Source organism: Cantharellus anzutake, assembly GCF_015039405.1.
Source record: "Cantharellus anzutake strain C23 chromosome Unknown EI90scaffold_19, whole genome shotgun sequence".
In the NCBI taxonomy this organism is placed as follows: domain Eukaryota; kingdom Fungi; phylum Basidiomycota; class Agaricomycetes; order Cantharellales; family Hydnaceae; genus Cantharellus; species Cantharellus anzutake.
This window is the reverse complement of record NW_024066969.1, coordinates 1,171,487-1,192,226: the sequence shown is the minus strand read 5'-3', so window position 1 is coordinate 1,192,226 and position 20,740 is coordinate 1,171,487. Positions and strand designations below refer to the sequence as shown.

The 20,740-nt window shown below is 49.9% G+C and overlaps 2 protein-coding genes across 2 annotated transcripts; both read right to left on the bottom strand.

Moving 5' to 3' along the window:
* Nucleotides 1-628: 628 nt before the first annotated feature.
* On the bottom strand, nucleotides 629-1,415 carry EI90DRAFT_3154155 (uncharacterized protein; the record flags this gene model as incomplete). Its single annotated transcript, XM_039065914.1, has 2 exons — nucleotides 629-952; nucleotides 1,023-1,415. 2 exons carry the CDS (start codon nucleotides 1,413-1,415, stop codon nucleotides 629-631), a joined length of 717 nt encoding a protein of 238 aa, XP_038917153.1.
* Nucleotides 1,416-9,552: 8,137 nt separating this feature from the next.
* Nucleotides 9,553-9,855, bottom strand: EI90DRAFT_2918034 (uncharacterized protein; the record flags this gene model as incomplete). The annotated part of the gene is made up of 1 exon (XM_039054631.1): nucleotides 9,553-9,855. The coding sequence occupies one exon, from the start codon at nucleotides 9,853-9,855 to the stop codon at nucleotides 9,553-9,555; it is 303 nt and encodes a 100-aa protein (XP_038917152.1).
* Between the last annotated feature and the right edge of the window lie 10,885 nt (nucleotides 9,856-20,740).

Genomic DNA, 20,740 nt, shown 5'->3' with positions numbered 1-20,740 from the left:
TGTATCGGACTCTTCCGTGACGCTGTACAGTAGTTAGAGAGGGTTATCAGCACTGTACCCAAGGACCCCACTACATCTGTCTGACACTAGAGAGAGACCTACCCCCCCCAGACCTGAGCCACGAGTCTAGATTGACTAGACCTGTTACAACGTCATCCTTGGACACAGCCACAGCCATCCAGGTGTCCCCATGGGGGATCCCAAGAGCATCCACTGCAGGCATGTGTGCTGGGCACAGTGGAAAGCCATCTGAGGTGCCTGGGTCAGATGGGTCAACAGTACCTTGATACAAGGGAAGTGGTCCATGTAAATAGAAGGAATAAACAGAAAGAGAGTGATGGGAAGAATGAAATAAAGAGAGAGAGAAAAGGGAGAGGGGAGAAGAGGGAGGAAGGAGGAGGGAGAGGGATGGGTAGCAGGGCAGTGGGTGAGGTGGGGCTGGGTGGACCTGGGTGGACCTGGGTGGACCCAGGTCAGGCAGGTGTGCCCTGACAGGACCAGGGGTACGTAATTCTTTAAGAGTTTTTGTGACTGTTTTTGTTTTGTTAGCCTGGACTGAACCTAGGATGAGCTAAGGACATCCTAGACTCCCTCCCCATGAATTTCTTGCATTTAGGGGGTTATATTTCTAGCCCGCTTGCAATGGAGCCAGACTGCCACAGAATGAGGTGACAGGAGCACAGGATGATGAGGTGGTACCAGAGACAGTGTCACTGAGTAACAGCTCACCTTTATCAAGCAGGTCCTTATCACTGATACTCCCTTCAAAAATAGAGCCACTCAACCTGCTGAGCAGGTCCCACAGGTTTTTGTCAGTGAGGTCTTTCAGCATCTCAATGTACACATCAATTATCGTGCCATCTATCAGCTGCCAGCGATTGGCCGTTACTAGTGCATTGGGGAAGATTGTGATGTGTTTGTAGTATCTTGTCTGGCTGTCTTGTTTTACCATCTAATGGAGCTGGGATGAGTGGTGGGAGGCCAGGGGAATTCTCACTCTTCCTGATTCTTTAGGCAAATACAACTCCATTATTTCCTCCCAAATTTTCATTGGCTTTTGTTGCTGAGAGGATTTGCTGGGTGAGCGTATAGCATTGAAGATCGTTGAAATTGGGGAAGGCTCTGAGGATGAGGGTTCTGATTCCAGAACATCTCTTCGATGTTCTCATTACTGCTGGAACTCCTGATTGATTATGCCAAATAGCTGTAGGAGGTGGAGCCAAATTGGCAAGAGGCTCGCTGAATGTTTCGACATTCCCAGCAAGGTCAATTGCGCCATCTGGCCCTGCTTCTAGCGCATCATCTACAGGGCTTGGGGTCACCTCAGGGTCGAGAGCATTTCCCAGGCCACTAGCTGTGTTGGTAGGCAGGTCAGGGTCAGCATGATCAGCATCTATGCCTGGCTCAGGACTCATCCTAATAAGCCCATTAAGGGCACTGAGCTCGTTTCTTGGAAGGAAGAATATTCAGTGGTACTTGGCATAGCATTGGCATCAGGACGCTCTAAGTTTGTGAGTAGATAGTGTGTCATATCCCGGAATCCCGACCCCGCACTCTCCCACCTCTCTACACCTCCCTAACAACTCCACCACCCCCTACACCATACCCCCCCACTCCCCAATGTCGCCTTCCTCCCCAGTTGCCTCAGCTCCGGCCTGGACCTCGGCACACCTTACCTTGGCCACCCCCATCCCGGAAGCTCGGCCCCAAGTCGGAACATTCGGAGACTCCGGATTTGCTCCGACCTCCCAACGGATCTCCGACATCCCGTGACACCACTCCTCCTCCCATTTCATTTAGTGGAGTCACCCAACATCCTTCAGATATGTAACTCTGCCCTTGGAGCTACCCGCATCCTCTGGTGATCCCACGCATGTCATCTTAAATTAGTCACCTTCCATTTGTAGTACGACTGTTACCTTCTTTCCATTCATTCCATTCAGTCAGCTAACTTCCCCTTACCCATTTCTCATTTCCATTCTATCCTCCGGCCTTCAACTCCGCCCTCCTTGACCCAACACCTTGGTTCCCTGTTACAGATATCATTCGGAACCTTTCAGTGTTTGTTGATATCACTCGGAACCTTTTGGTGTTTGTTGGTATCACTTGGACTTTGACTAAAGTCCTCCTCCCCATCCCTCTATATATACATGTAGATTAGAACCCATTGTAAGCCAGTTCTAATCTCGACTAAAAGTTACCCCAAGATCCCCTATGAGTGAATCCCGACCCCTTCCTACAAGATACCTCAGACACATGAAATATAAGGACTAACTGAGACGTAACGGAGGCACAGCGCTCCCTCCGAGTCGCTGAGGCCGCGTCCTTCTTAGAGCCTCTTGTACCATCCAGCAGACCCGGGCTTCCTGGAGAAGCTCCGGTTCACTACTGGAGCTCTCGGACCCCCTCTAGTTGAGCCCCACCTGCATTCGGACTCATGCACTTTCCTGTCAGGGACGGCTCAAGGAAGGTAGAGGTAGTGGCATAGTGCTTGGCGCTAGTGGCCCGGACGGTGGCGGGGCGGTGAGACTGTATAGTGGGCAGCCCTTGCTCGGGCCTACGTCCCTGTGTGGCTTCTTAGGCTGAAGCGGGAAATGTATTGTTATTAGAGTGGGAAGCTAGACTAAACTAGGGTACTTGCCTGAAGCGGGAAATGAGAAGAAGGTTACTTCTTTGGTCCTGCTTTGGCCTAGTTTATATACATGTGTGAATGAGTCACGTGGAGGTGCCACATCACCCCTGGACGAAGCCAGGTTACCGCAGGTAGCTCCGCGGTCGATCCCGAGTGTTAGAGGGGAAATATAAGTAGGAGTGCACGGTGTGTCCGGCGTCACGGTGCCCCTATGGGGTGCTCAGCGTTGGACATGTCCGTGCTACAAGTGTAGGAAAGAAAGAGAGGTCGTCTGTATAAAGATAGAAAAGAGAAGAAGGAAAGAGGAGAGAATGAGACGATGAGACGAAAAGGAGAAGGAGGTGGCAGCGGCAGCGGCGGCGGCGTGCCCTGACATCACCCCCCCCTTAAGCCGCTTCGCCTCGAAGTGGCTAGAGGGTTCCCTCGTTCTCTCCTGGGGGCATCTGGGTGCGCTCTGTAGAACTCCTCGATCCGGTCATGCGCATTGGCCAGGTTGTCAAGGGGGAGCCATTCATTCTCGGAGTTTGGCCAGCCTGTGAACTTTACTAAATACCAGAGCTTCCTGCAGCGCCAGCGGGAGTCGAGGACCTTCTCAACTTCATACTCTTCCCCCCCATCTATGATTTTGGGGCCTGGGCAAGGGTCGGTGGGTCGTTCGGTGATCTCGTCTGGGCGGTGGGGTCGGACATTCGTTACTGACACCACTGGGTGGACTCCCTTTTGCCATGCTGTAAGTTGGAGCTTGACGGCAGCGGGGGATACGACCTTGAGAATTTTAAAGGGGCCTGTCCATTTGTGATCTAGCTTCTTGGTTGGGCGGTCCGTGGTGTAGTTTTGGGTGCTGAGCCAGACTTGGTCACCCTCTTTGTACTCAGGCACTGCTTCCCGATTCCGGTCATAGTAGCGGGCCATCTCCTCTGCTGCATGCTCGAGTGCCGCTTTCGCCTCCTCTTGCATTTTCATCATCCTCAAGGTGAATGCATCTGGGCTTCGACTTCTGATGTGTGCGTAGGTTCTGTCCCCATTCTGGGGTGCTGGCCGGTGTCGAGCTCAAAGGGGGTGTGGCGGGTGGATGCGTAGATGCGGTTGTTATGGGAGAACTCCACTAGCGGGAGCCAATCTGCCCAGTCGTCTTGGCGGTGGTTGACAAACACTCGGAGGTATGCTTCTATCTCTTGGTTTACCCACTCTGTCTGTCCATCCGTCTGTGGGTGGTAGGGCATCGAGGGGGTCAGTTTGACTGCTAGCAGGGCTGCCAGTTCTTTGGAGAACTGGGAGACGAAGGCGCTCCCTCTGTCACTGAGAATTTCCTTGGGGAGGCCGTGATGCTTCCAGACATGTTCAAGGAAAAGTCGGGTGATTCCCGCTGAGTCTGCCGTTGTGACTGTGGGGATTGCATGGATGCGCTTGGAGAGGCGATCCACTACAACCAGGATGGCATTGTAACCTTTTGACTCGGGGAGCTCTCTGATCATATCTACAGAGATTACCTGCCAGCGGCGGGTGGGGATCTTGTTCGGCATGAGTTTCCCCACCTTCCGTGAAGGGAACGATTTGACCTGGTTGCAGGCATCGCACCCTGCTACATAGCGGCCCATGTACTCCGCCATCTGGGGCCACCAGTAGTCATGGGAGATGAGTTCCAGGGTTTTCCATTGCCCTGGGTGCCCCATTGCCCACGCATTATGGTGTAGCCGCACCAGGTCGTGGCGGAGTTGCATGTCTTTCAGGACGTACACCTTTCCTCGGTAGAGGACCAGCTCTCCATCTTTGCTCCATTCATCTGACCTGAGCGTCCTATCTCCTAATTCCTTCAGTGCTTTCACCACTTTCTCGTCGCGGTCCTTCACCATGCGTATCCTTTCCAGGATGGTCATCTCTTCTCCCTCCACTGTGATGGCCTCAGTCGTGCGGGCTTCGAACCACTCTGGCTGTAAGAGGGTCAAGCTTTCGTTGTTGTCCTTCCCTTTCGGGTGGTCAGCGCGGCGTGAGAGGGCGTCCGGTTTCCCCATGAGCTTCCCTGGGCGGTGGATGAGGGTGAAGTGGAACCGGGATAGGAAGAGTGACCATTGTGCTTGGCGGCAATTCAGCCGCTGCACAGTGTGGAAATAGCCCAAGTTACGGTGGTTGGTGTAGATATTGACCTTTTCTTCTGCTCCTTCTACAAAGTGACGCCACTCTTCTAACGCTCGGACTATCGCGAGCATTTCCTTATCGTAGATTTCGTAGTTTCGTTCTACCTCAGTGAAGCTTTTGGACATGAAGGCTACGGGGTGGAATTCGCCATCGGCTTGGAGCTGGGACAGGATGGCGCTGGTGGCGAAGTTGGAGGCATCGCACTCGAGTTTGTAGCGGCCACTGTTAGCGGAGAAGGCGAGGACGGGGGCGGAGGTGACGGCTTTCTTAAGAGCATTGAAGGCGTTTTCTTCGCTCTCCCCCCATTCCCAGACCTTCGCTTTGCGGGTTAGCACATGGAGCGGGTGCACTGTCTCGGAGAAGTCTTTGATGAAGCGGCGATAGAAGTTTATGAAGCCCAAGAAGGACTGCACTTCTTTCACCTTCGTCGGCGTCGGCCAGTCGAGGACTCCTTGGATTTTCACCGGGTCCATGGCCATGTTGCCTTCGGAGATGACAAGTCTGAGGTACTCGATGCAGCGCCGCTCGAACTTGCACTTCTCTGGTTTGAGGAAGAGTTTCCTCTTCCGCAGCGTTCCCAGCACTTCCCACACGACCTTCCGGTGTTCCTCTAGGGTGGATGTGAAGATCAAGATGTCGTCCATATAACAGATGATGAACTTCTCGGTCAATGAAATCCCGAAGAATGTCATTCATCATGGTTTGGAAGGTTGCTGGGGAGTTGCACAGTCCAAAGAACATTACCATGGGTTCAAACAGGCCTCGGTTGGTCGCAAATGCTGCCTTCCACTCATCGCCGTCTTTGATCTGCATGTTGTTAAACCCCCAGTGCAGATCCAGCGCCGAGAAATACTTTGCATTTCGAAGGCGTGCAAGGACGTTGGAAATGAGTGGGAGGGGGTATGAGTTCTTGACCGTTATCTCGTTGAGCTTTCGGTAGTCCTGAACCAGGTGCAGGGACCCGTCCTTCTTCTTGACGAAGAATACGGGGGCGCCCATCGGCGACTTCGATGGGTGTATGCACCTGTTCTGCAGGTTCTTGCGCCAGAACTCATCTAGTTCCTTCTGTTCTGGCCAGGATAGGGGGAACGTTGTAACCAGGCAAAAAGAGCTGCCCAGGAAAAAGAGTAGGGACCTGGGGGTAGTGTCTGAGTTGGGTCGGAAGGAGGGAGAAAGGATGGTGGCAACAGTGCCGATACTGTGCTGTGGTCTGGGTGCTAGAACATAATCAATAAAATCTCACTAATCATGTACTCACTCCTGGTCCTTCTTGGACAGTCGTCAGGAGGCTTCTTTAACGTATGGAAAGATCGCTCAACACCACATTCTTTGTAGCACAGAAGAGGGGTCCAACAACTGTAAGTACAACGCAAACTTGGTGTATATATAGAAAAAAAGAGAAATCAGAACAAAAAACAAGGAAAATAGCCGATGGATGGTGGCAATGGAAACAGGAAGAATATTGAGAACTCGGCTAAGAAACAATAAGGCAAAAAAAATGTCCACAAGGTAACAATAAAATCAATAATTGAGGCCCATAAGGTCAATATCAACCATCAATCTCGCTTCTCCACCGCATATCCGTCATCCTAACTCCCGTCCCATTATTCCATCCTCTTCTCCTGATCCGTCGCTGTCCATCGAGCTCAAAATCGTGTGAATTGGTAGAGATTTGGGGGAGATATGGGGAAAATGGTAGATAACCGTGGATTTTGGGGAAGTGGCAATATGAGTCTTGAGAAAAAAGCATAAAAGAAATTGGGAAAAATGTTAAAATGTGTCGTGGGCGTTGGGATTGTGTTGTATGCTTGAGGGTGCTCGTTGGAGCCTCGAAAAACGTGTTTCTGGCCTTGTTTGTGTGGTACTTGCTGTGCCCTCCTACAATGTCTTGCCTCTGGGTAGTTTGGCATCGGGGGTCAGGTCAATGGTGTGGTCCCAGGGCTTTCGCGGGGGCAGCACATCGAAGGCTTCTTTTGAGAACATCCTGGAAGTCCCTGTAGTGTTCAGGTACCAGCTCTTCCAGCGTCAACGGCTTCGCCTCTGTGTCTTGGGCTTCCTCTGCCAGGCATTGGGACGGCGTTGTGGTTGCCCTTAGGTCGTGTCCCCACCCCGGTGGGATTACGGCGGCGTAGATTCCGTCGCCGGGTTCTACTTTGAGGGCTTGCCTGACATCTGCTCACGGTGATTGGCAGGAGGAGGGGCAGTGGGACATGATGACCTTCTGCTGTGCCCAGTTGACCTCTGGGTTGTGGTGTAACAACCACGAGTGCCCAATGATGAGGGACTGCTGTCCTAAGTTTGCTACGGCGAAGTGGGCATGCTCCATGTGTTGGCCGAATGTCAACAGGGCCTCCAGTTCCTCTGTGATGGCTCCATTCTTGTTAGGCATCCCGTCCACGTTGTGAACTGGAATGGGTTGGGGGAGCGGGGTTGTCTCGAGCCTGTGCTTCCGGATGAAGTCTGGGTTCACAAAGTTCCCGGTCGCGCCGGAGTCTAGCAGTGCCAACACGGCGACTGCAGCGAGGGACGGTAGGGCGGTCACCTTCACTTTCATATTGAGGGAGCGGGGGGATTGCTTGGCAAGCACATAGATGGCAGGTGGGGAGACGGCCACCTCAGAGGGCAGGCTAGCGGTTTTTGTGCTCTTTCTGGTCGAGGATGCGATTTTCCTCTGTTTCTTAGCAATCACCTGGTGGAATTTGGACAGCGGTGCAGACTCGCACATATCTCTGTATTTACACTGGGTATCATTGCTTGCAGGCAGCCAGGACGCATCCCTCACCGGTCGCCTTCTTGAAAATCTGCAGAGGGGTTCCCTTCCTCTCTCTCCTCCTCGTTCCCCTCAGGTGTCCCCATCAGCTGGCTCCTCAGCCCTTCTGCGAGTGCTCAAAGGTCTTCCGGGTGCATGCGGCGCACTCGGCAGACCTTTGGGAGGGGGCAGTCTTGTGCGAAGTGCCCAGGGGCATTGCAGTTGTGGCATAGCCCTTGTCGTTGGTCTGCCCTTGAGCGGTCAAGGTCCATCGGCTGAGGCAGCGGGGCTGTAGTCGTGGGGGTAGTAGGGGTCACAGCAGGTCACGGCGGTGGCCCCAGTGGTGGGCATGGGAGGGTCTGAGAGAGTGATGGCGGCGGTCTGGCGGGGGGGAGGGGCGACTTGAGCAGGGGGAGTCGGGGTTGAGTCGCCTGGAAGCGCTGCCATTGGTTGTCAAGGAGGGTAGCCTCTCGTTTCCATTCTGCCCAGGTTCTTGGCATGGGGTGCAGATGGTAGATGCTCTCACAGAGCCGGGCATTGATCGCTTGTTCAAAGCGGTCTACCAGCCCTACGTCACCTAGCCGCGAAGCGGGACCGTGGATTTTGAACTCCTGGATGATTCTATCCACGGAGTCAGTGCCTTGCTGTAAAGCGGCGAGCTTCTGCCGGGCAGTGGCTTCCTGGTTGGGGTCTTGGAACATGGCGTCCAGCTCTGCCATGAACTCATCCATAGTGATCATGGGGGATCCCACCGTCAGCAGCGCAATTGTGCGCTGTGTTGCCCATGCTCCTGCAGCTCCTCCTTTCATGTATGACAGGATGAAAAGGATTTGGGACAGGGTGTTGGGGAACTCTGCGGCGCGGACATGGAAGTAGATTCTGTATTCTGCTTTGAAGCAGTTGAGGTCCTTGCTCGCTCCGGCAAAGGCGGTGGGGGGGCAACCTTGGGTGCTTTGGGCTTGGGTGTAGGTGTGGGTGCAGGCACAGGCAGGGCCGATGGGTTCTGGACGTGGCTCTCGAGGATGGCCTGCAGTTCCTGGAACCTAGTCAGCAGGTCCTGGTACTGCTCTTCGGTGACCATGCTGGAGGAGGTGGGGGAGATTAGGTTGAAACCTTCTTCTGCTGTCAGGGACGGCTCAAGGAAGGTAGAGGTAGCAGTGTAGTGCTTGGCACTAGCGGCCCAGACGGCGGCGGGGTGGTGAGACCATATAGTGGGCAGCCCCCGCTCAGGCTTACATCCCTGTGTGGCTTCTTAGGCTGAAGCGGGAAATGTATTGTTATTAGAGTGGGAAGCTAGACTAAACTAGGGTACTTGCCTGAAGCAGGAAATGAGAAGAAGGTTACTTCTTCAGTCCTGCTTTGGCCTAGTTTATATACATGTGTGAATGGGTTACGTGGAGGTGCCACGTCACCCCTGGACGAAGCCAGGTTACTGCGGGTAGCTCCGCAGTCAATCCCGAGTGTTAGAGGGGAAATACAAGTAGGAGTGTGCAGCGCGACCATGCTACAAGTGTAGGAAAGAAAGAGAGGTCGTCTGTATAAAGATAGAAAAGAGAAGAAGGAAAGAGGAGAGAATGAGACGATGAGACGAAAAGGAGAAGGAGGTGGTGGCGGCGGCGGCATGCCCTGACATTTCCCCACGTTCGGGGTTTTTGACATAGTGTGCTGATGCAGGCCATAGATTGATGTTGGGAAATGGACCGTTTACAATTGTATCACAGCATTTGAGGGACAACTTTAAGCGTAGTTGCAATCAGTGGTTGAATAGGGCTGGGATTGAAAAAGAAGATTAGCAATACAGGTAATCAGTGGAACTTATTACCTGCACAGCAGGTCACTCTCCAGTGTTAATATTATGTGAAAACTGACACTGAATCTGATGTGTTCACCCATTTAGTTGCTGCATGGTCATCTGATGCAATTGTTAAATTCAATATAATTTCCAGCTTGCTGTTTGATTACTTCAACCCTTCCCACACTTTCATTGGCTGGAGACATGCGATATATTCTTTCTTTTGTTCTTGCTATTTCCCATCTAGCCATCCATCTTCTGTCCTCTTCGTCCTTGCCTTCTTTCCCAGTCTTGCTTAGTTTCTCTATTGAGATTCATTAATTGTTTGTCTTCTTGTTCTAACACCTCACATGGTGTTGTCATGAAGAGGCTGTCTTTGAAGTCTTGCAGCAATCGTACATTTGATCGGCCTTGTGCCCTCGACAATGTCACATACACATTGAATGGTGTTAGGCTTCCTTTCAGAGGTGTCCTGATGTCTGCCCATAAGTAGTCGATGGTTTGTCCTTGTGCACAATAATCCATAAATGCATACACACTATCCATCGTGATCTGGCATCAGTGGACCTTCTTTTTGTCACCATTTGGCATGAATATGTCGAAAGATCAAAGAATCGGAAATATGGGGATTGTTCCCTCTTCCAACCCTTGGATGCACTTTCCTCGGTATCTATCCAATTTCACCACAATGCACATTGGTGGGTATTTCATGTCTTGAACACTTGTCAGGGCCCGGCCTTGGACTCGGAGGCTCCCTGACCTCAGCCCCCATCTGACCTGTCCTCACACTATGCGGGGCATGAGATGTATAGTAAAAGAGAGTGAAATATATACACTTGCCTATGTGGGGTGTCATATCCATACAATCCTGACCTCCATTCCGGGCTCCCGGAACTCCGAAACTGACTCCGGAGCCCCACTTCCCTTCCATCACCTTCTCCTTGCCGACTTCCAAGAGGTTATCCCACCTCCGGCTCCGACACCCCCTTCGGTTTGACTCTGGATCATTCCGGGTCCAACCTCAACCTCGACACCCAGACAAGCATGCAACACCTATGCTCCCGACTCCGGACCTCCACTCCGGAATCCTGTTCACATCTCTGTCTTGGAACCTCTGGTCTTAGCTCCGACCTCGGACTTTGACCCCACCTCCACTTATACCCATTGTATTGGTTAGCTCATTACCTTTGCCAATATTCCGGAGTTTAACCTCCGAGTTCGGACTTTCCGGACTTACTTCGGACCTTGCAACTATTGCATTGCTCCATTTCAATTCCGCTATTCTCCCTCATTCCTATTTGGGCTGCTGCTTCCTTTCTATTCAGTCAGCTAGCCATTCCTGACTCCCATCCTCCATCCTTCCTCCTTGGGCCTTGGCCCTTCACTCCTCCTTTGAGAAACACCATTGAGTCAAACCCTTGACCCTCGGTGTTGTTCCTCTTTCCATCTCCCTTTGTCTCCTTTCATCCTACCCTTGTTCCTTTTGATTCCGGACCCCTCCTTATATACAATGTACATAGTACATAACTTGTAACCTCAGTCCAAAATCGACTTGATTTCCCCCCAAGAGACTTCCCCTCTGCTAGATCCGGAATTAGGGACCCCTAGGACAACCAGCAATGGCACAGCGCTCCACATGAGTCGCTGAGGCCAAGGTCCTTCCATGCTAAGTCTCCGATTCCACTCCGGAGTCATCCGAATCCGCCTGATCTAACACAGGGCATGAGATGAGAAGAAGGGTAAAGGTCTCATCTCCCCGCATGGTTGCTATATAAAGTGGGTCACATGCCCACAACTATACAGCTCCTAGAGTTGTGTAGTGTGACCCGGGGGGAACATCCAGGTGGCAGTGCCCAGTAAGCATGGGAATGTTCTGGGCAAGTTGCTCACCCAGAACTGTGGCTGTGACCCGTGGGAACATTCTGGGTGAGCTGCTTGCTCAGAAAGTTCCCACACTATCCCATGCACGTGGATACACAACACAGAAAGGCAACAACAAGGCAACAATGAAGGAATGGAAGGAAGGGATTGGTTGGGGAGTCTGGGGCACCCTAGGGCAGGGTGCTGAACCCTGACAACACTGTTGATTGCTGTCGTTATGATTTCTCGAGGATCTGCCCATATTTTGATGACCTCTCCTCTTGCCACATTTGTGATATCCATGTCAGTATCCAGATTTGTGGTGATGATCACTTTGCATCCCTCCACCAGGGGCGCTTTCCTTGCCAGTCCACCTTGACACTTCAGCCTGCCACTATAACTGTTATCCTTCAGCACATGCCATGCCATTGCCCACTCCTTGCGTATCGTTAATGGTCACCCCCCAATTGTGTCTTCCACATGAAAGTTGTACAACCGTCTGCCTGTCATTCTGCAATGCTGTCGCATTGCTTGCTCATTCCACAAGACCCTCACTGTGTGTCGGGGCATCACCAATATGGCTTCCTTCCAGGGGGCCTCCTTCGCATTTGTTGGGGGACAATCCCTTGATGTCACAAGGAGTCTCCGAAGCATCTTCAAGTGTGAAGTTGTGCATTTCCCATGTCGTGCATATTGAAGGAATTCAGTCCACTCCGCATCTTGGACTCGCATTTGCTGTGTCAAGCACACCACTGTGGTAAATAGTTGGTATAGCTCTGACCCTGTAATGTCCTCTCCCATATCCTGTGCCACCAATATTGGCCAGTACAAAGCTGCACTGCTTTTCTGCACAACGGGCTTGAACTGAAGTCCCCGCAAATTATCACATTCAATCCTCCCCATGGCATGTGGCTCCTCTCCTCCTCCCCATTGTGGGCCTTGATTAGCCCCATTATTGTAGAGAGGCAAGCCATCAGTGATCGGGATACCATTGAGTACTCATCAATTATGAGGTATCTGAACAACATGTGAAGTGTCTTCCCTCCTATGAGACTGGCAGCGATTCCTGTGTATGTGCCTAGGGCCAATTGCCCTTCCATGCCACGGCTCTTGAAGTATTGCCAAATACTGTGAATCACTTGCAACTTCCCTGTCCCACCTTCCCCAGTCAGGAGCATCAGCAATTGTTCTGCATCCTCTCCATGAATCCTCACTTCAAGGTGTTACTATTGCATATGCACAAAGCTGATCTTCATGTAGGCTTGAGACATCTACATCATTGGATGCATTGCTGCTTTCTGTCAGCATTTCAATTGTCTGCCACATGAAATCGTTGCTCCTCTCGTGCATTCCGTTCAGCGCTTCTTCCAAAGTTGTCACTGCAATTGTTTGTGTGAGCATTCCTTCTCCACCTTCCTCTGCAACATGATTCTGTGTCATCGCCAACAACCATGCATTGAACCATGCCATGTCTTCATGCTCGGCTAGTCATATCATTTCCTCATGTGACTCCCATGTTATCTGTCCTCTGGGATGACATTGCATCGCCTTGCAATTTCCACTGCCTGTCTCGCATGCAATACCTCTTTGGTCAGCTTGCATGTGGCAATGAATCGTCGATTCCCTTTCATCTCCTTCATCCATGCTTTTCCCTTCAATTCTTGTGTTTCCACCTTCCTCCTCTCTGTCATCTTCTCCATCCTCTTCATGTTGGGGACGCATCTGGGGACGGGGCCCGGATGTAACGCCTGGCACTGGGGCCCTCATGGGGTGTGGAGCAGGCATACATTGAAGGAGAGAACGAAGGAAGGTCAGTTGGGAGGTTCAAATGAGACCACCACCAAGCTGTTCCCTGGTTCTTTAGTTAGGATGGGGAAGTGTACTAGTAATATTTGTTGTAATTATAGTACCAATCCGAGTGTTTTGGCTAGTTCTATTTCATGGGTTAGTCTAAAAGTTTCTGAGGATTGACTTACAGATAAACAAAGCCCTGCAGAGCTGTTCCTCTATTGTAATTTCTCAATTTGTCTGGGTGTAATTCTGTGTAGGATCGTTTAATTTGGATTTTAACTTAAATTAAATCTTCTACTTGGTGAATTTTCAAAGATTCTACTCAGTTAATGGTTTTAGATCGTGTCTGAAGTGTCCCTTGACCTTGTCTTATTTTTGTCTTATTTTTATTGCTTGTTTTAACAGTAGCAAAATAACTGTTTTGTGTTTACACTTTGAAATCTGGAGTGTTAGAACTGGGCGAGGGCGGACGATTCCAGAGGGGAACTGGAGACTTAGCAAGGAGGGACCTTGGCCTCAGCGACTCAAGCGGAGCGCTGTGCCATTGCTGTTTGTCCATTTGGTCCTTAATTTCATAGGAGGCAAGCAGGAAGTCTCTAGGGGGCATTTCAGGTCGATTTTAGACTAAGGCCTAAAACGAGTATGTACAAGTGCCGATATATATATGGAGAGGGCAAAAGCACAAGGGAACAAAGGGGGTCCGAATCGGAATGAAGGCGTCCGAACAGGAACAAAGGGATGACAGAAGTGGAGTGGTACCAAAGGTCATAGGGCTGAACCTGTGGTACATCTGAAAGGAGATAAGGAGGGCGAAGCCCAGAGGGGCAGGAGGATGAGGGGAAGTGGGGATGATGACTAACTGGCTAGAATGGGAAGAAGCAGCAGTCCAAATAGGGATGAGGGGGAAACGCAAAAGTATGGAGGCGGGGTTGAAAGTCCGAGGAATATTGGCAATGGTGTTTACGTAGTATGAGGTCACCAATGCAATGGACTAAAGCCGAGGTGGGGTCAAAGTCCGAGGTAGGAACTATGACAGAGTCTTGGAGTGAAGGTACGAGTGGTGTCCGGGTACGAGGTACAGGACAGCGGCGGAAGGTTGTAACTTGGCAGAAGGTCAGCAGAAGAGGGCCAGAGGGAAGAGAGAGGAAAGAGGAAAAGGGAGAGGAGTGGAGGAGAGGAAAGGTGTCAGGTCCGAAGGCAAGTATCAGAGCAGACGGGCGAAGGGTAGGGGAATGACGGAAGGGTGGAGGTGTTGTGAGGAGGAAGTGGAGGAGTGGGAGGAGTAGGAGGAAGGTGGCAAGAGGAGTGGTGTTCGGTCCGAGGTGAGTATCGGAGCGGACAGAGATAGGACAGGAGAAGGACAGAGGAGTGGAGGTGGCATGAGGGGTGAGAGGAGGTGTGGTGTCAGGACCGAAGGTGAATATCGGAACGGACAGCAGTAGGGTAGGACTCTGGAGGTGGTGAAGATGGAGGTCCGGGAGTCGGGTCGGGATCGGGTATGCACGGATATGACATGGAGTGTTAACCAGCTCTCCTGTTGAAATATTTACTTAATATTCCTCTCCTTAATTGCTGCCTTTTACTACAGTGGCAATCTTAACTGTATATCACTTTTTTGCACTGGAGTGACAACCAGAAATGCTTGAGAAAAACAATACTCTATTTTCTTACTTCTCTGAGGGGGGTGAAAAGTCACAGAAAGGGTCTCCCTTTTATACTCCTTGGGTTGCCTTCCTTTTTCATGCTCTACCTCGTATTTACAGGATTTATTTACAATGTATTTTCCTCAAACTGAATAAAAATGAATTTTTCACCCTATATGTTAGAACGGGTGGATTTGGACGACTCCGGAGTGGAATCGGAGACTTAGCGTGGAAGGACCTCGGCCTCAGCGACTCAGGTGGAGCGCTGTGCCATTGCTGGTTGTCCTAGGGGTCCCTAATTTCGGATCTAGCAGAGGGGAAGTCTCTTGGGGGAGTTCAAGTCGATTTCGGACTGAGGTTACAAGTTACTATGTACATTGTATATAAGGAGGGGTCCGGAATCAAAAGGAGCAAGGGTACTCCAAAAGCAGACAAAGGGAGCTGGAAGGAGGAACAACACCGAGGGTCAAGTGTTTTGACTCAATGGTGTTTCCCAAAGGAGGAGTGAAGGGCCAAGGCCCAAGGAGGAAGGAGGGAGGATGGGAGTGGGGAATGGCCAGCTGACTGAATAGAAAGGAAGCAGCAGCCCAAATAGGAATGAGGGAGAATAGCGGAATTGAATGGAGCAATGCAATAGTTGCAAGGTCCGAAGTAAGTCCGGAAAGTCCGAACTTGGAAGTTAAACTCCGGAATATTGGCAAACGTAATTAAATGGAATGAGCTAACCAATACAATGGGTATAAGCGGAGGTGGGGTCAAAGTCCGAGGTTGGAGCTAAGACCGGAGGTTCCAGAGACGGAGACGTGAACGGGATTCCGGAGCGGAGGTCCAGAGTTGGGAGCATAGGTGTTGCGTACTCATCTGGAAGGTGTCGAGGATGAGGTCGGACCCGGAATGTTCTGGAGTCGGACCGAAGGTGGTGTTGGAGCCGGAGGTGGGATAACCTCTTGGAAGTTGGCAAGGAGGAGGTGACGGAAGGGAAGTAGGGCTCTGGAAGTCAGGTTCGGAGTTCTGGGAGCCCGGAGCGGAGGTTGGGATTGTACAGATATGACACTATAGTTCTACTGTGCTCAGCTGTGCTGAACTGTGCTCTACTGCGGTCAAATCCTTATTGTCCTTCCTCACCTAAGCTATTTTAATGGTTTAATTAGAACTTGACTGTGCTGCATTTGTCGCAGTTTTCTATTTCAAATTCCTCATATTTACCATTAAGTTTGCTATGACTCAGTCATTCTGAATTCAAACTTCACATTACTGCATGTACGGCTGTGCTGAGACCTTCAGCTGATTTGTTCCATTTTTATCTGGTGACATTTAGTTGAAATGAAACTTGAAATGATAAATGAGTGAATTATTCAGGTTTAGATATTGTTCCCTAAAATTCCTGCCATGGTCCGTCATAGTTTAGTGGATTTCATGGATTTTGTCCATCTCCCCTAATTCCCCTTTGTATTATTGCATCCTAGTCCTTCGTATGTATTGTTTGTTGTTATAATAGGTTGTCCTCGAAGATATCATATTTCTATGTATTTTATTTGGGGCTCTGGACCTCTAGAAGCTGTCTTCCTGTGCGTATTCAGGTTACTAGCTTCATGTCCTTGTATCTTATTCATTTCTGAATGGTTTTTCACGTTCTCGGCATCATAAATTTTCATTTATTCCCACCTTTCCAATGGTACTAAAGTTGTACTCTATTTCTCGGTATTTGTCGAGTTAGCAAAAGTTCACATGCACATTTGGTAATCATGTGTGTTGTTCTCGTACTTGTTTGTATGCGGGTGCCGTTTCTGTTTAATTGTTCGGAATTTATTGTATGTGCGGGTGTTTGTATCCTCAATACAGGCTTCCATGATTTATTTCAGATTTTTCCCTCATGATCTAAGGTGGTTTTGTACTTTCTGTGCTTTGTTTTGACCAGGGTCTTCCTTATTTGGACAGAAATTAGTCTTCGCGATCTGCTGAAGTGCAGATCTCAGTTCTGACAGCCAGTTCCCTTCACATCGCCACCCTCACGTGTCTTTAAGCATGATGCAAATTTCTATATTCCCATTGTTGGTGTAACTTCACAACGGCTGGACCGTTTGGGCTGAAACCTTGCATAACGATAGTTTCCAATTTATAATATTTTCCATGTAAATTTTGTTATGTGTTTTAAATATGGATCATGCGTGAACGTTGTCTTTTCCCTGAGCCATGACTTTGATATCTCTCATCCCGTTAATGAATATCTCATTGATGTGTGAACCTTTTATTATGAAAATTTGGGTGGATTAAGAATAGATCCCTTCCTTTCTAATGGGCCATCAAGCTTGTCTCGGTAGTTACTGCTTGTTCTTCGTGCTTTCCTTTTGAATGTTGTCCTTGTTTTCCGAGAGTTTTGGTCATATCTCCATCATCTATAGGTATTCTTCCCTGAAATCACCCTTACTGGGCCCACCTGGGAGACATCTACATTTCCTATTATAAACACAACTTTGAATTTTGCATTGGTTCCTAAGGAATCCTTGTTCTGTGGTACTTCCATCCTCGGCTACGTGTGCGGGTGTGGGAAAGTAGTTTCCGTGGAGGTTCTCTGGTTGATTTTATAGTCAAATCTTGCTCGATTGACCTAGTTCCTTGTTTAATATTTGCTATAAATTTCCCCGAGCATTCCGTCTTGTTGGTGCTAAGCTTGAAGTATTTTTATTAATTTTCTTTCTTCCGATTTATCGTATGTAGTCGTAATAATTCAAAAAAACTCGTTAAAATTCAGGTTCTTCTATTTTATCTACTTGTTGTATGGGGTTTTTCATGGTTTATCTGACATATTTCCATAATGAGTTTTCATAGGGTGACTGTTACTTCTCCTACAATGTACTGACAGGCCCAATGCGGACGATGGTCCCTGGCCACTTAGACTGAAGTGGGAATGGTGAGAAGAAGGTTACCTCTTCGGTTCCCACTCCAGGTACATTTATGTACATGCGGCTTGGGTCACATGAGGTTGCCACGTCACCCTGCATACAGCTGCAGTCACCTGGGTGTCCCCATGGGGGATCCTGGGGGTGTATGCTAGTCAGGGTTCAGCACCCTGCCTCAGGGTGCCCTGGACTCCCCACCTACTTTACTCCCTTTATTCTTTGATTGTTGCCTTTGTGTGTTGTGTACACATGCACATGGGATAGCGTGGGAACTTTCTGAGCAAGCAGCTCACCCAGAATGTTCCCACGCTTACTGGGCACTGCCACCTGGATGTTCCCTCTGGGTCACACTCACAACTCTAGGAGCTGTATAGTTGTGGGCATGTGACCCATTCCTTTATATAGCAACCATGCAGGGAGATGAGACCTTTACCCTTCTTCTCATCTCATGCCCTGCATAGGCAAGTGTACATATTTCACTTTCTTTTACTATACATCTCATGCCCTGCATAGTGTGAGGACAGGTCAGATGGGGGTTGAGGTCAGGGAGCCTCCGAGTCTGAGGCTGGGCCCTGACAGTGCTGCACGCACATGTGCTGGGTTGCACCATGAAGCCATCCGGGTCATCTGGGGCTGGGTGTGTCATGTGCACGTTGCAGGTGGGTCAATGATACATAGAATGGAGAAAGGTTGTCCATGTAGATAGATATAGAATAGAGAATAAAAGGAAAGAAGAATGAGAAATGGAGAATGGTGATGGAGGGTGGGGAATAGAGATAAGCGGGATACCAGGTGAGGGCGGGTGGAGCCAGGTCAGGTGGGTGTGCCCTGACACTTCATCACTTTCCACATTTCCTCCTTCATTGCCTTGCCTTCCACCAAATTGTCTGCATAGTCTTGGTCTTGATCTGCTGCATCCTTGCACTCATACCGATATTGCACGTTGGATGCAATGTGTTTCATTCCGGGCTGACTCTCTTCGAATTCAGCATAGGCTCTTTCCCATGTTTGTTCCCTTTGCTTCAGGTCCTCTTTCCCCTGCCATGGCTTCCACATCATGAGCATGCTTGCATGATACATGCTGTTCTCCCCTTCCCTTGTCCTCTGGGGAAACCAGGCTCCTGTCATATCCATACAACTCCGGACCTCCGCTCCTGTTTCTGGACCTCCATCTCCTCCTCCAGAACTCCACATCCTCCTTCTCCTCCTCCCCCTGTTGATTGTTGAGAGCCCACTCTACCTCTGGCTCCAACACAACATCCAACACTACCTCCAATCTGACTCCGGTTTATTCTGGGTCCGATCCCAACCTCGTACCTTCCAGACCAGAGTTTGTGATGCTCCATACCTCCAGCTCCAGACTCCTGTACCGGAACCCCATTGCACCTCCACCTCCAGAACTCCAGTCACATCTCTGCCTCCAGACTTTGACCTCCTCCTCTGTCTTATCTCCTTGTATTCCTTATTACATTTCATTTATTACATCTTGCCAATATTCCGGACTTAGACTTCCGACTCTGGACCTCTGGAACTTACTCTGGACCCTGCAGTCTCTACTGTATGGTGTCATTTAATCCTCTTGTTGCCTCTTCCTTATTTAGACAGCTGCTTCCTTTCCATATTAGTCAGCTGTCATTCCCCACAACCCCCTCTACTCCTTCCCCTCTTGGCCTTGCCCTTTTGGGAAGCACCATAGAGTTCCAACCCTTGACCCTTGTGGTTGTTCCCTCTTCCAGTCCCCCTTTGTTCCCTTTGGGTCCTCTGACTCCACTCCTGTATTATTATATATACACTCTGTACTTAGTTTCCTGTACCCCAGTCTGAAATCGACGATGACCATGACAACTGGATTGTCCCCCAAAGAGACTCCCCCTGCTAACCTGAAGTTAAGGACCAACAAGCAGTGGCACAGCACTCCACTTGAGTCACTGAGGCCAAGGTCCCTCCACTCCTGAGTCCCTTCTCCACTTCTGGACAACTCCGCCCATTCATCTAACAGCTCGTTTGATGTCGATGACTGTGTTATGGCCTTCTCCTCTTTTTATGCATTGCTTCACATTGTGGAAAGGATGCCCTGCTAGATAACCACTCTGTATGTTTTTTGGTCATCCCCTTCCTCATGTTCCCTGCATCTCCCCTGCACTTGGCATGCTTTCCTGCTTTTTTCTTTGTAGGTATTTGCTACAAACTCATACAGGGAGTATTCTTCAAATTCCACTCCCTGATACATGTAATCTTCCCACAGGGTCCACCCTTTCACAACCTCTTTGTCAGGGCACACTCCCTGACTAGCCTGGACCCGGACCTGCATCCGAACCTGCTACACTTCCCACACGTACTTCCCATGCTGCATGCTCCATGTGCCGCATGATCCTGCCCTCATGTGACTTCCAGGTATCCCCGGAAGTGTTCCTGATATTGTGGCCACTGTGGGAAGATGAGAAGTTAGCTTCCTTCTCATCTCCTTACCCACAGTAGGCAAGTGTACCTTACCTATGTCGAAATTGTATCCGGTGCGACTACTGGACTTATCCAGAGCTCCAATTCAAATGGCTTCAAATCCAGGTCACATGGCAAGGACATAAAATCATGGACAAGCCTGGTATCGAACCCAGGACCTCTAGCATGCATCCATACACTACTCGCCCTTGAGCCATGCCGGTATAGGCTGTTAAACTCTATACTATTGGGAACATATTATATTCTCCAACAACCTACTGTTTATGTATTCATCTCCTTACCCACAGTAGTAGTAGGTTGTGCCCTAGATAGGGCTGGTTACACCAGAGGCTGTGGACTATAGGGGAGAGTCATGGGGACCTGGGAGTTGTCCCCTGACAACTTGGCACAATTGAAGCATCAAGGAGGGTTACAACCAATCGTGGAGTTGGCAGTTGGCAGGCAAAGTCATAATCACCACAAACATCAATACAGACATGGATATCGCAAATGGGGCACAAGGAGAAGTCATGAGCATCTGGGCAGATCCATGGGAAGATTTAACACAAAGGTCAGCGATTCATGAAATGAAATATCCACCAAGCTGTGTGTTGGTGAGGCTGGAACACTTCTGAGGAGCAGACATCAAAAACCTTGGAGCAAACACCAAATAACATCTGAAAAGTGTAATATCTCCCATGGGTTTCCATGGGTTTCTGTCATATCCGTACAATTCCGACCTCCACTCCAGGCTCCCGGAACTCCGAACCTGACTTCCAGAGTCCTACTTCCCATCTG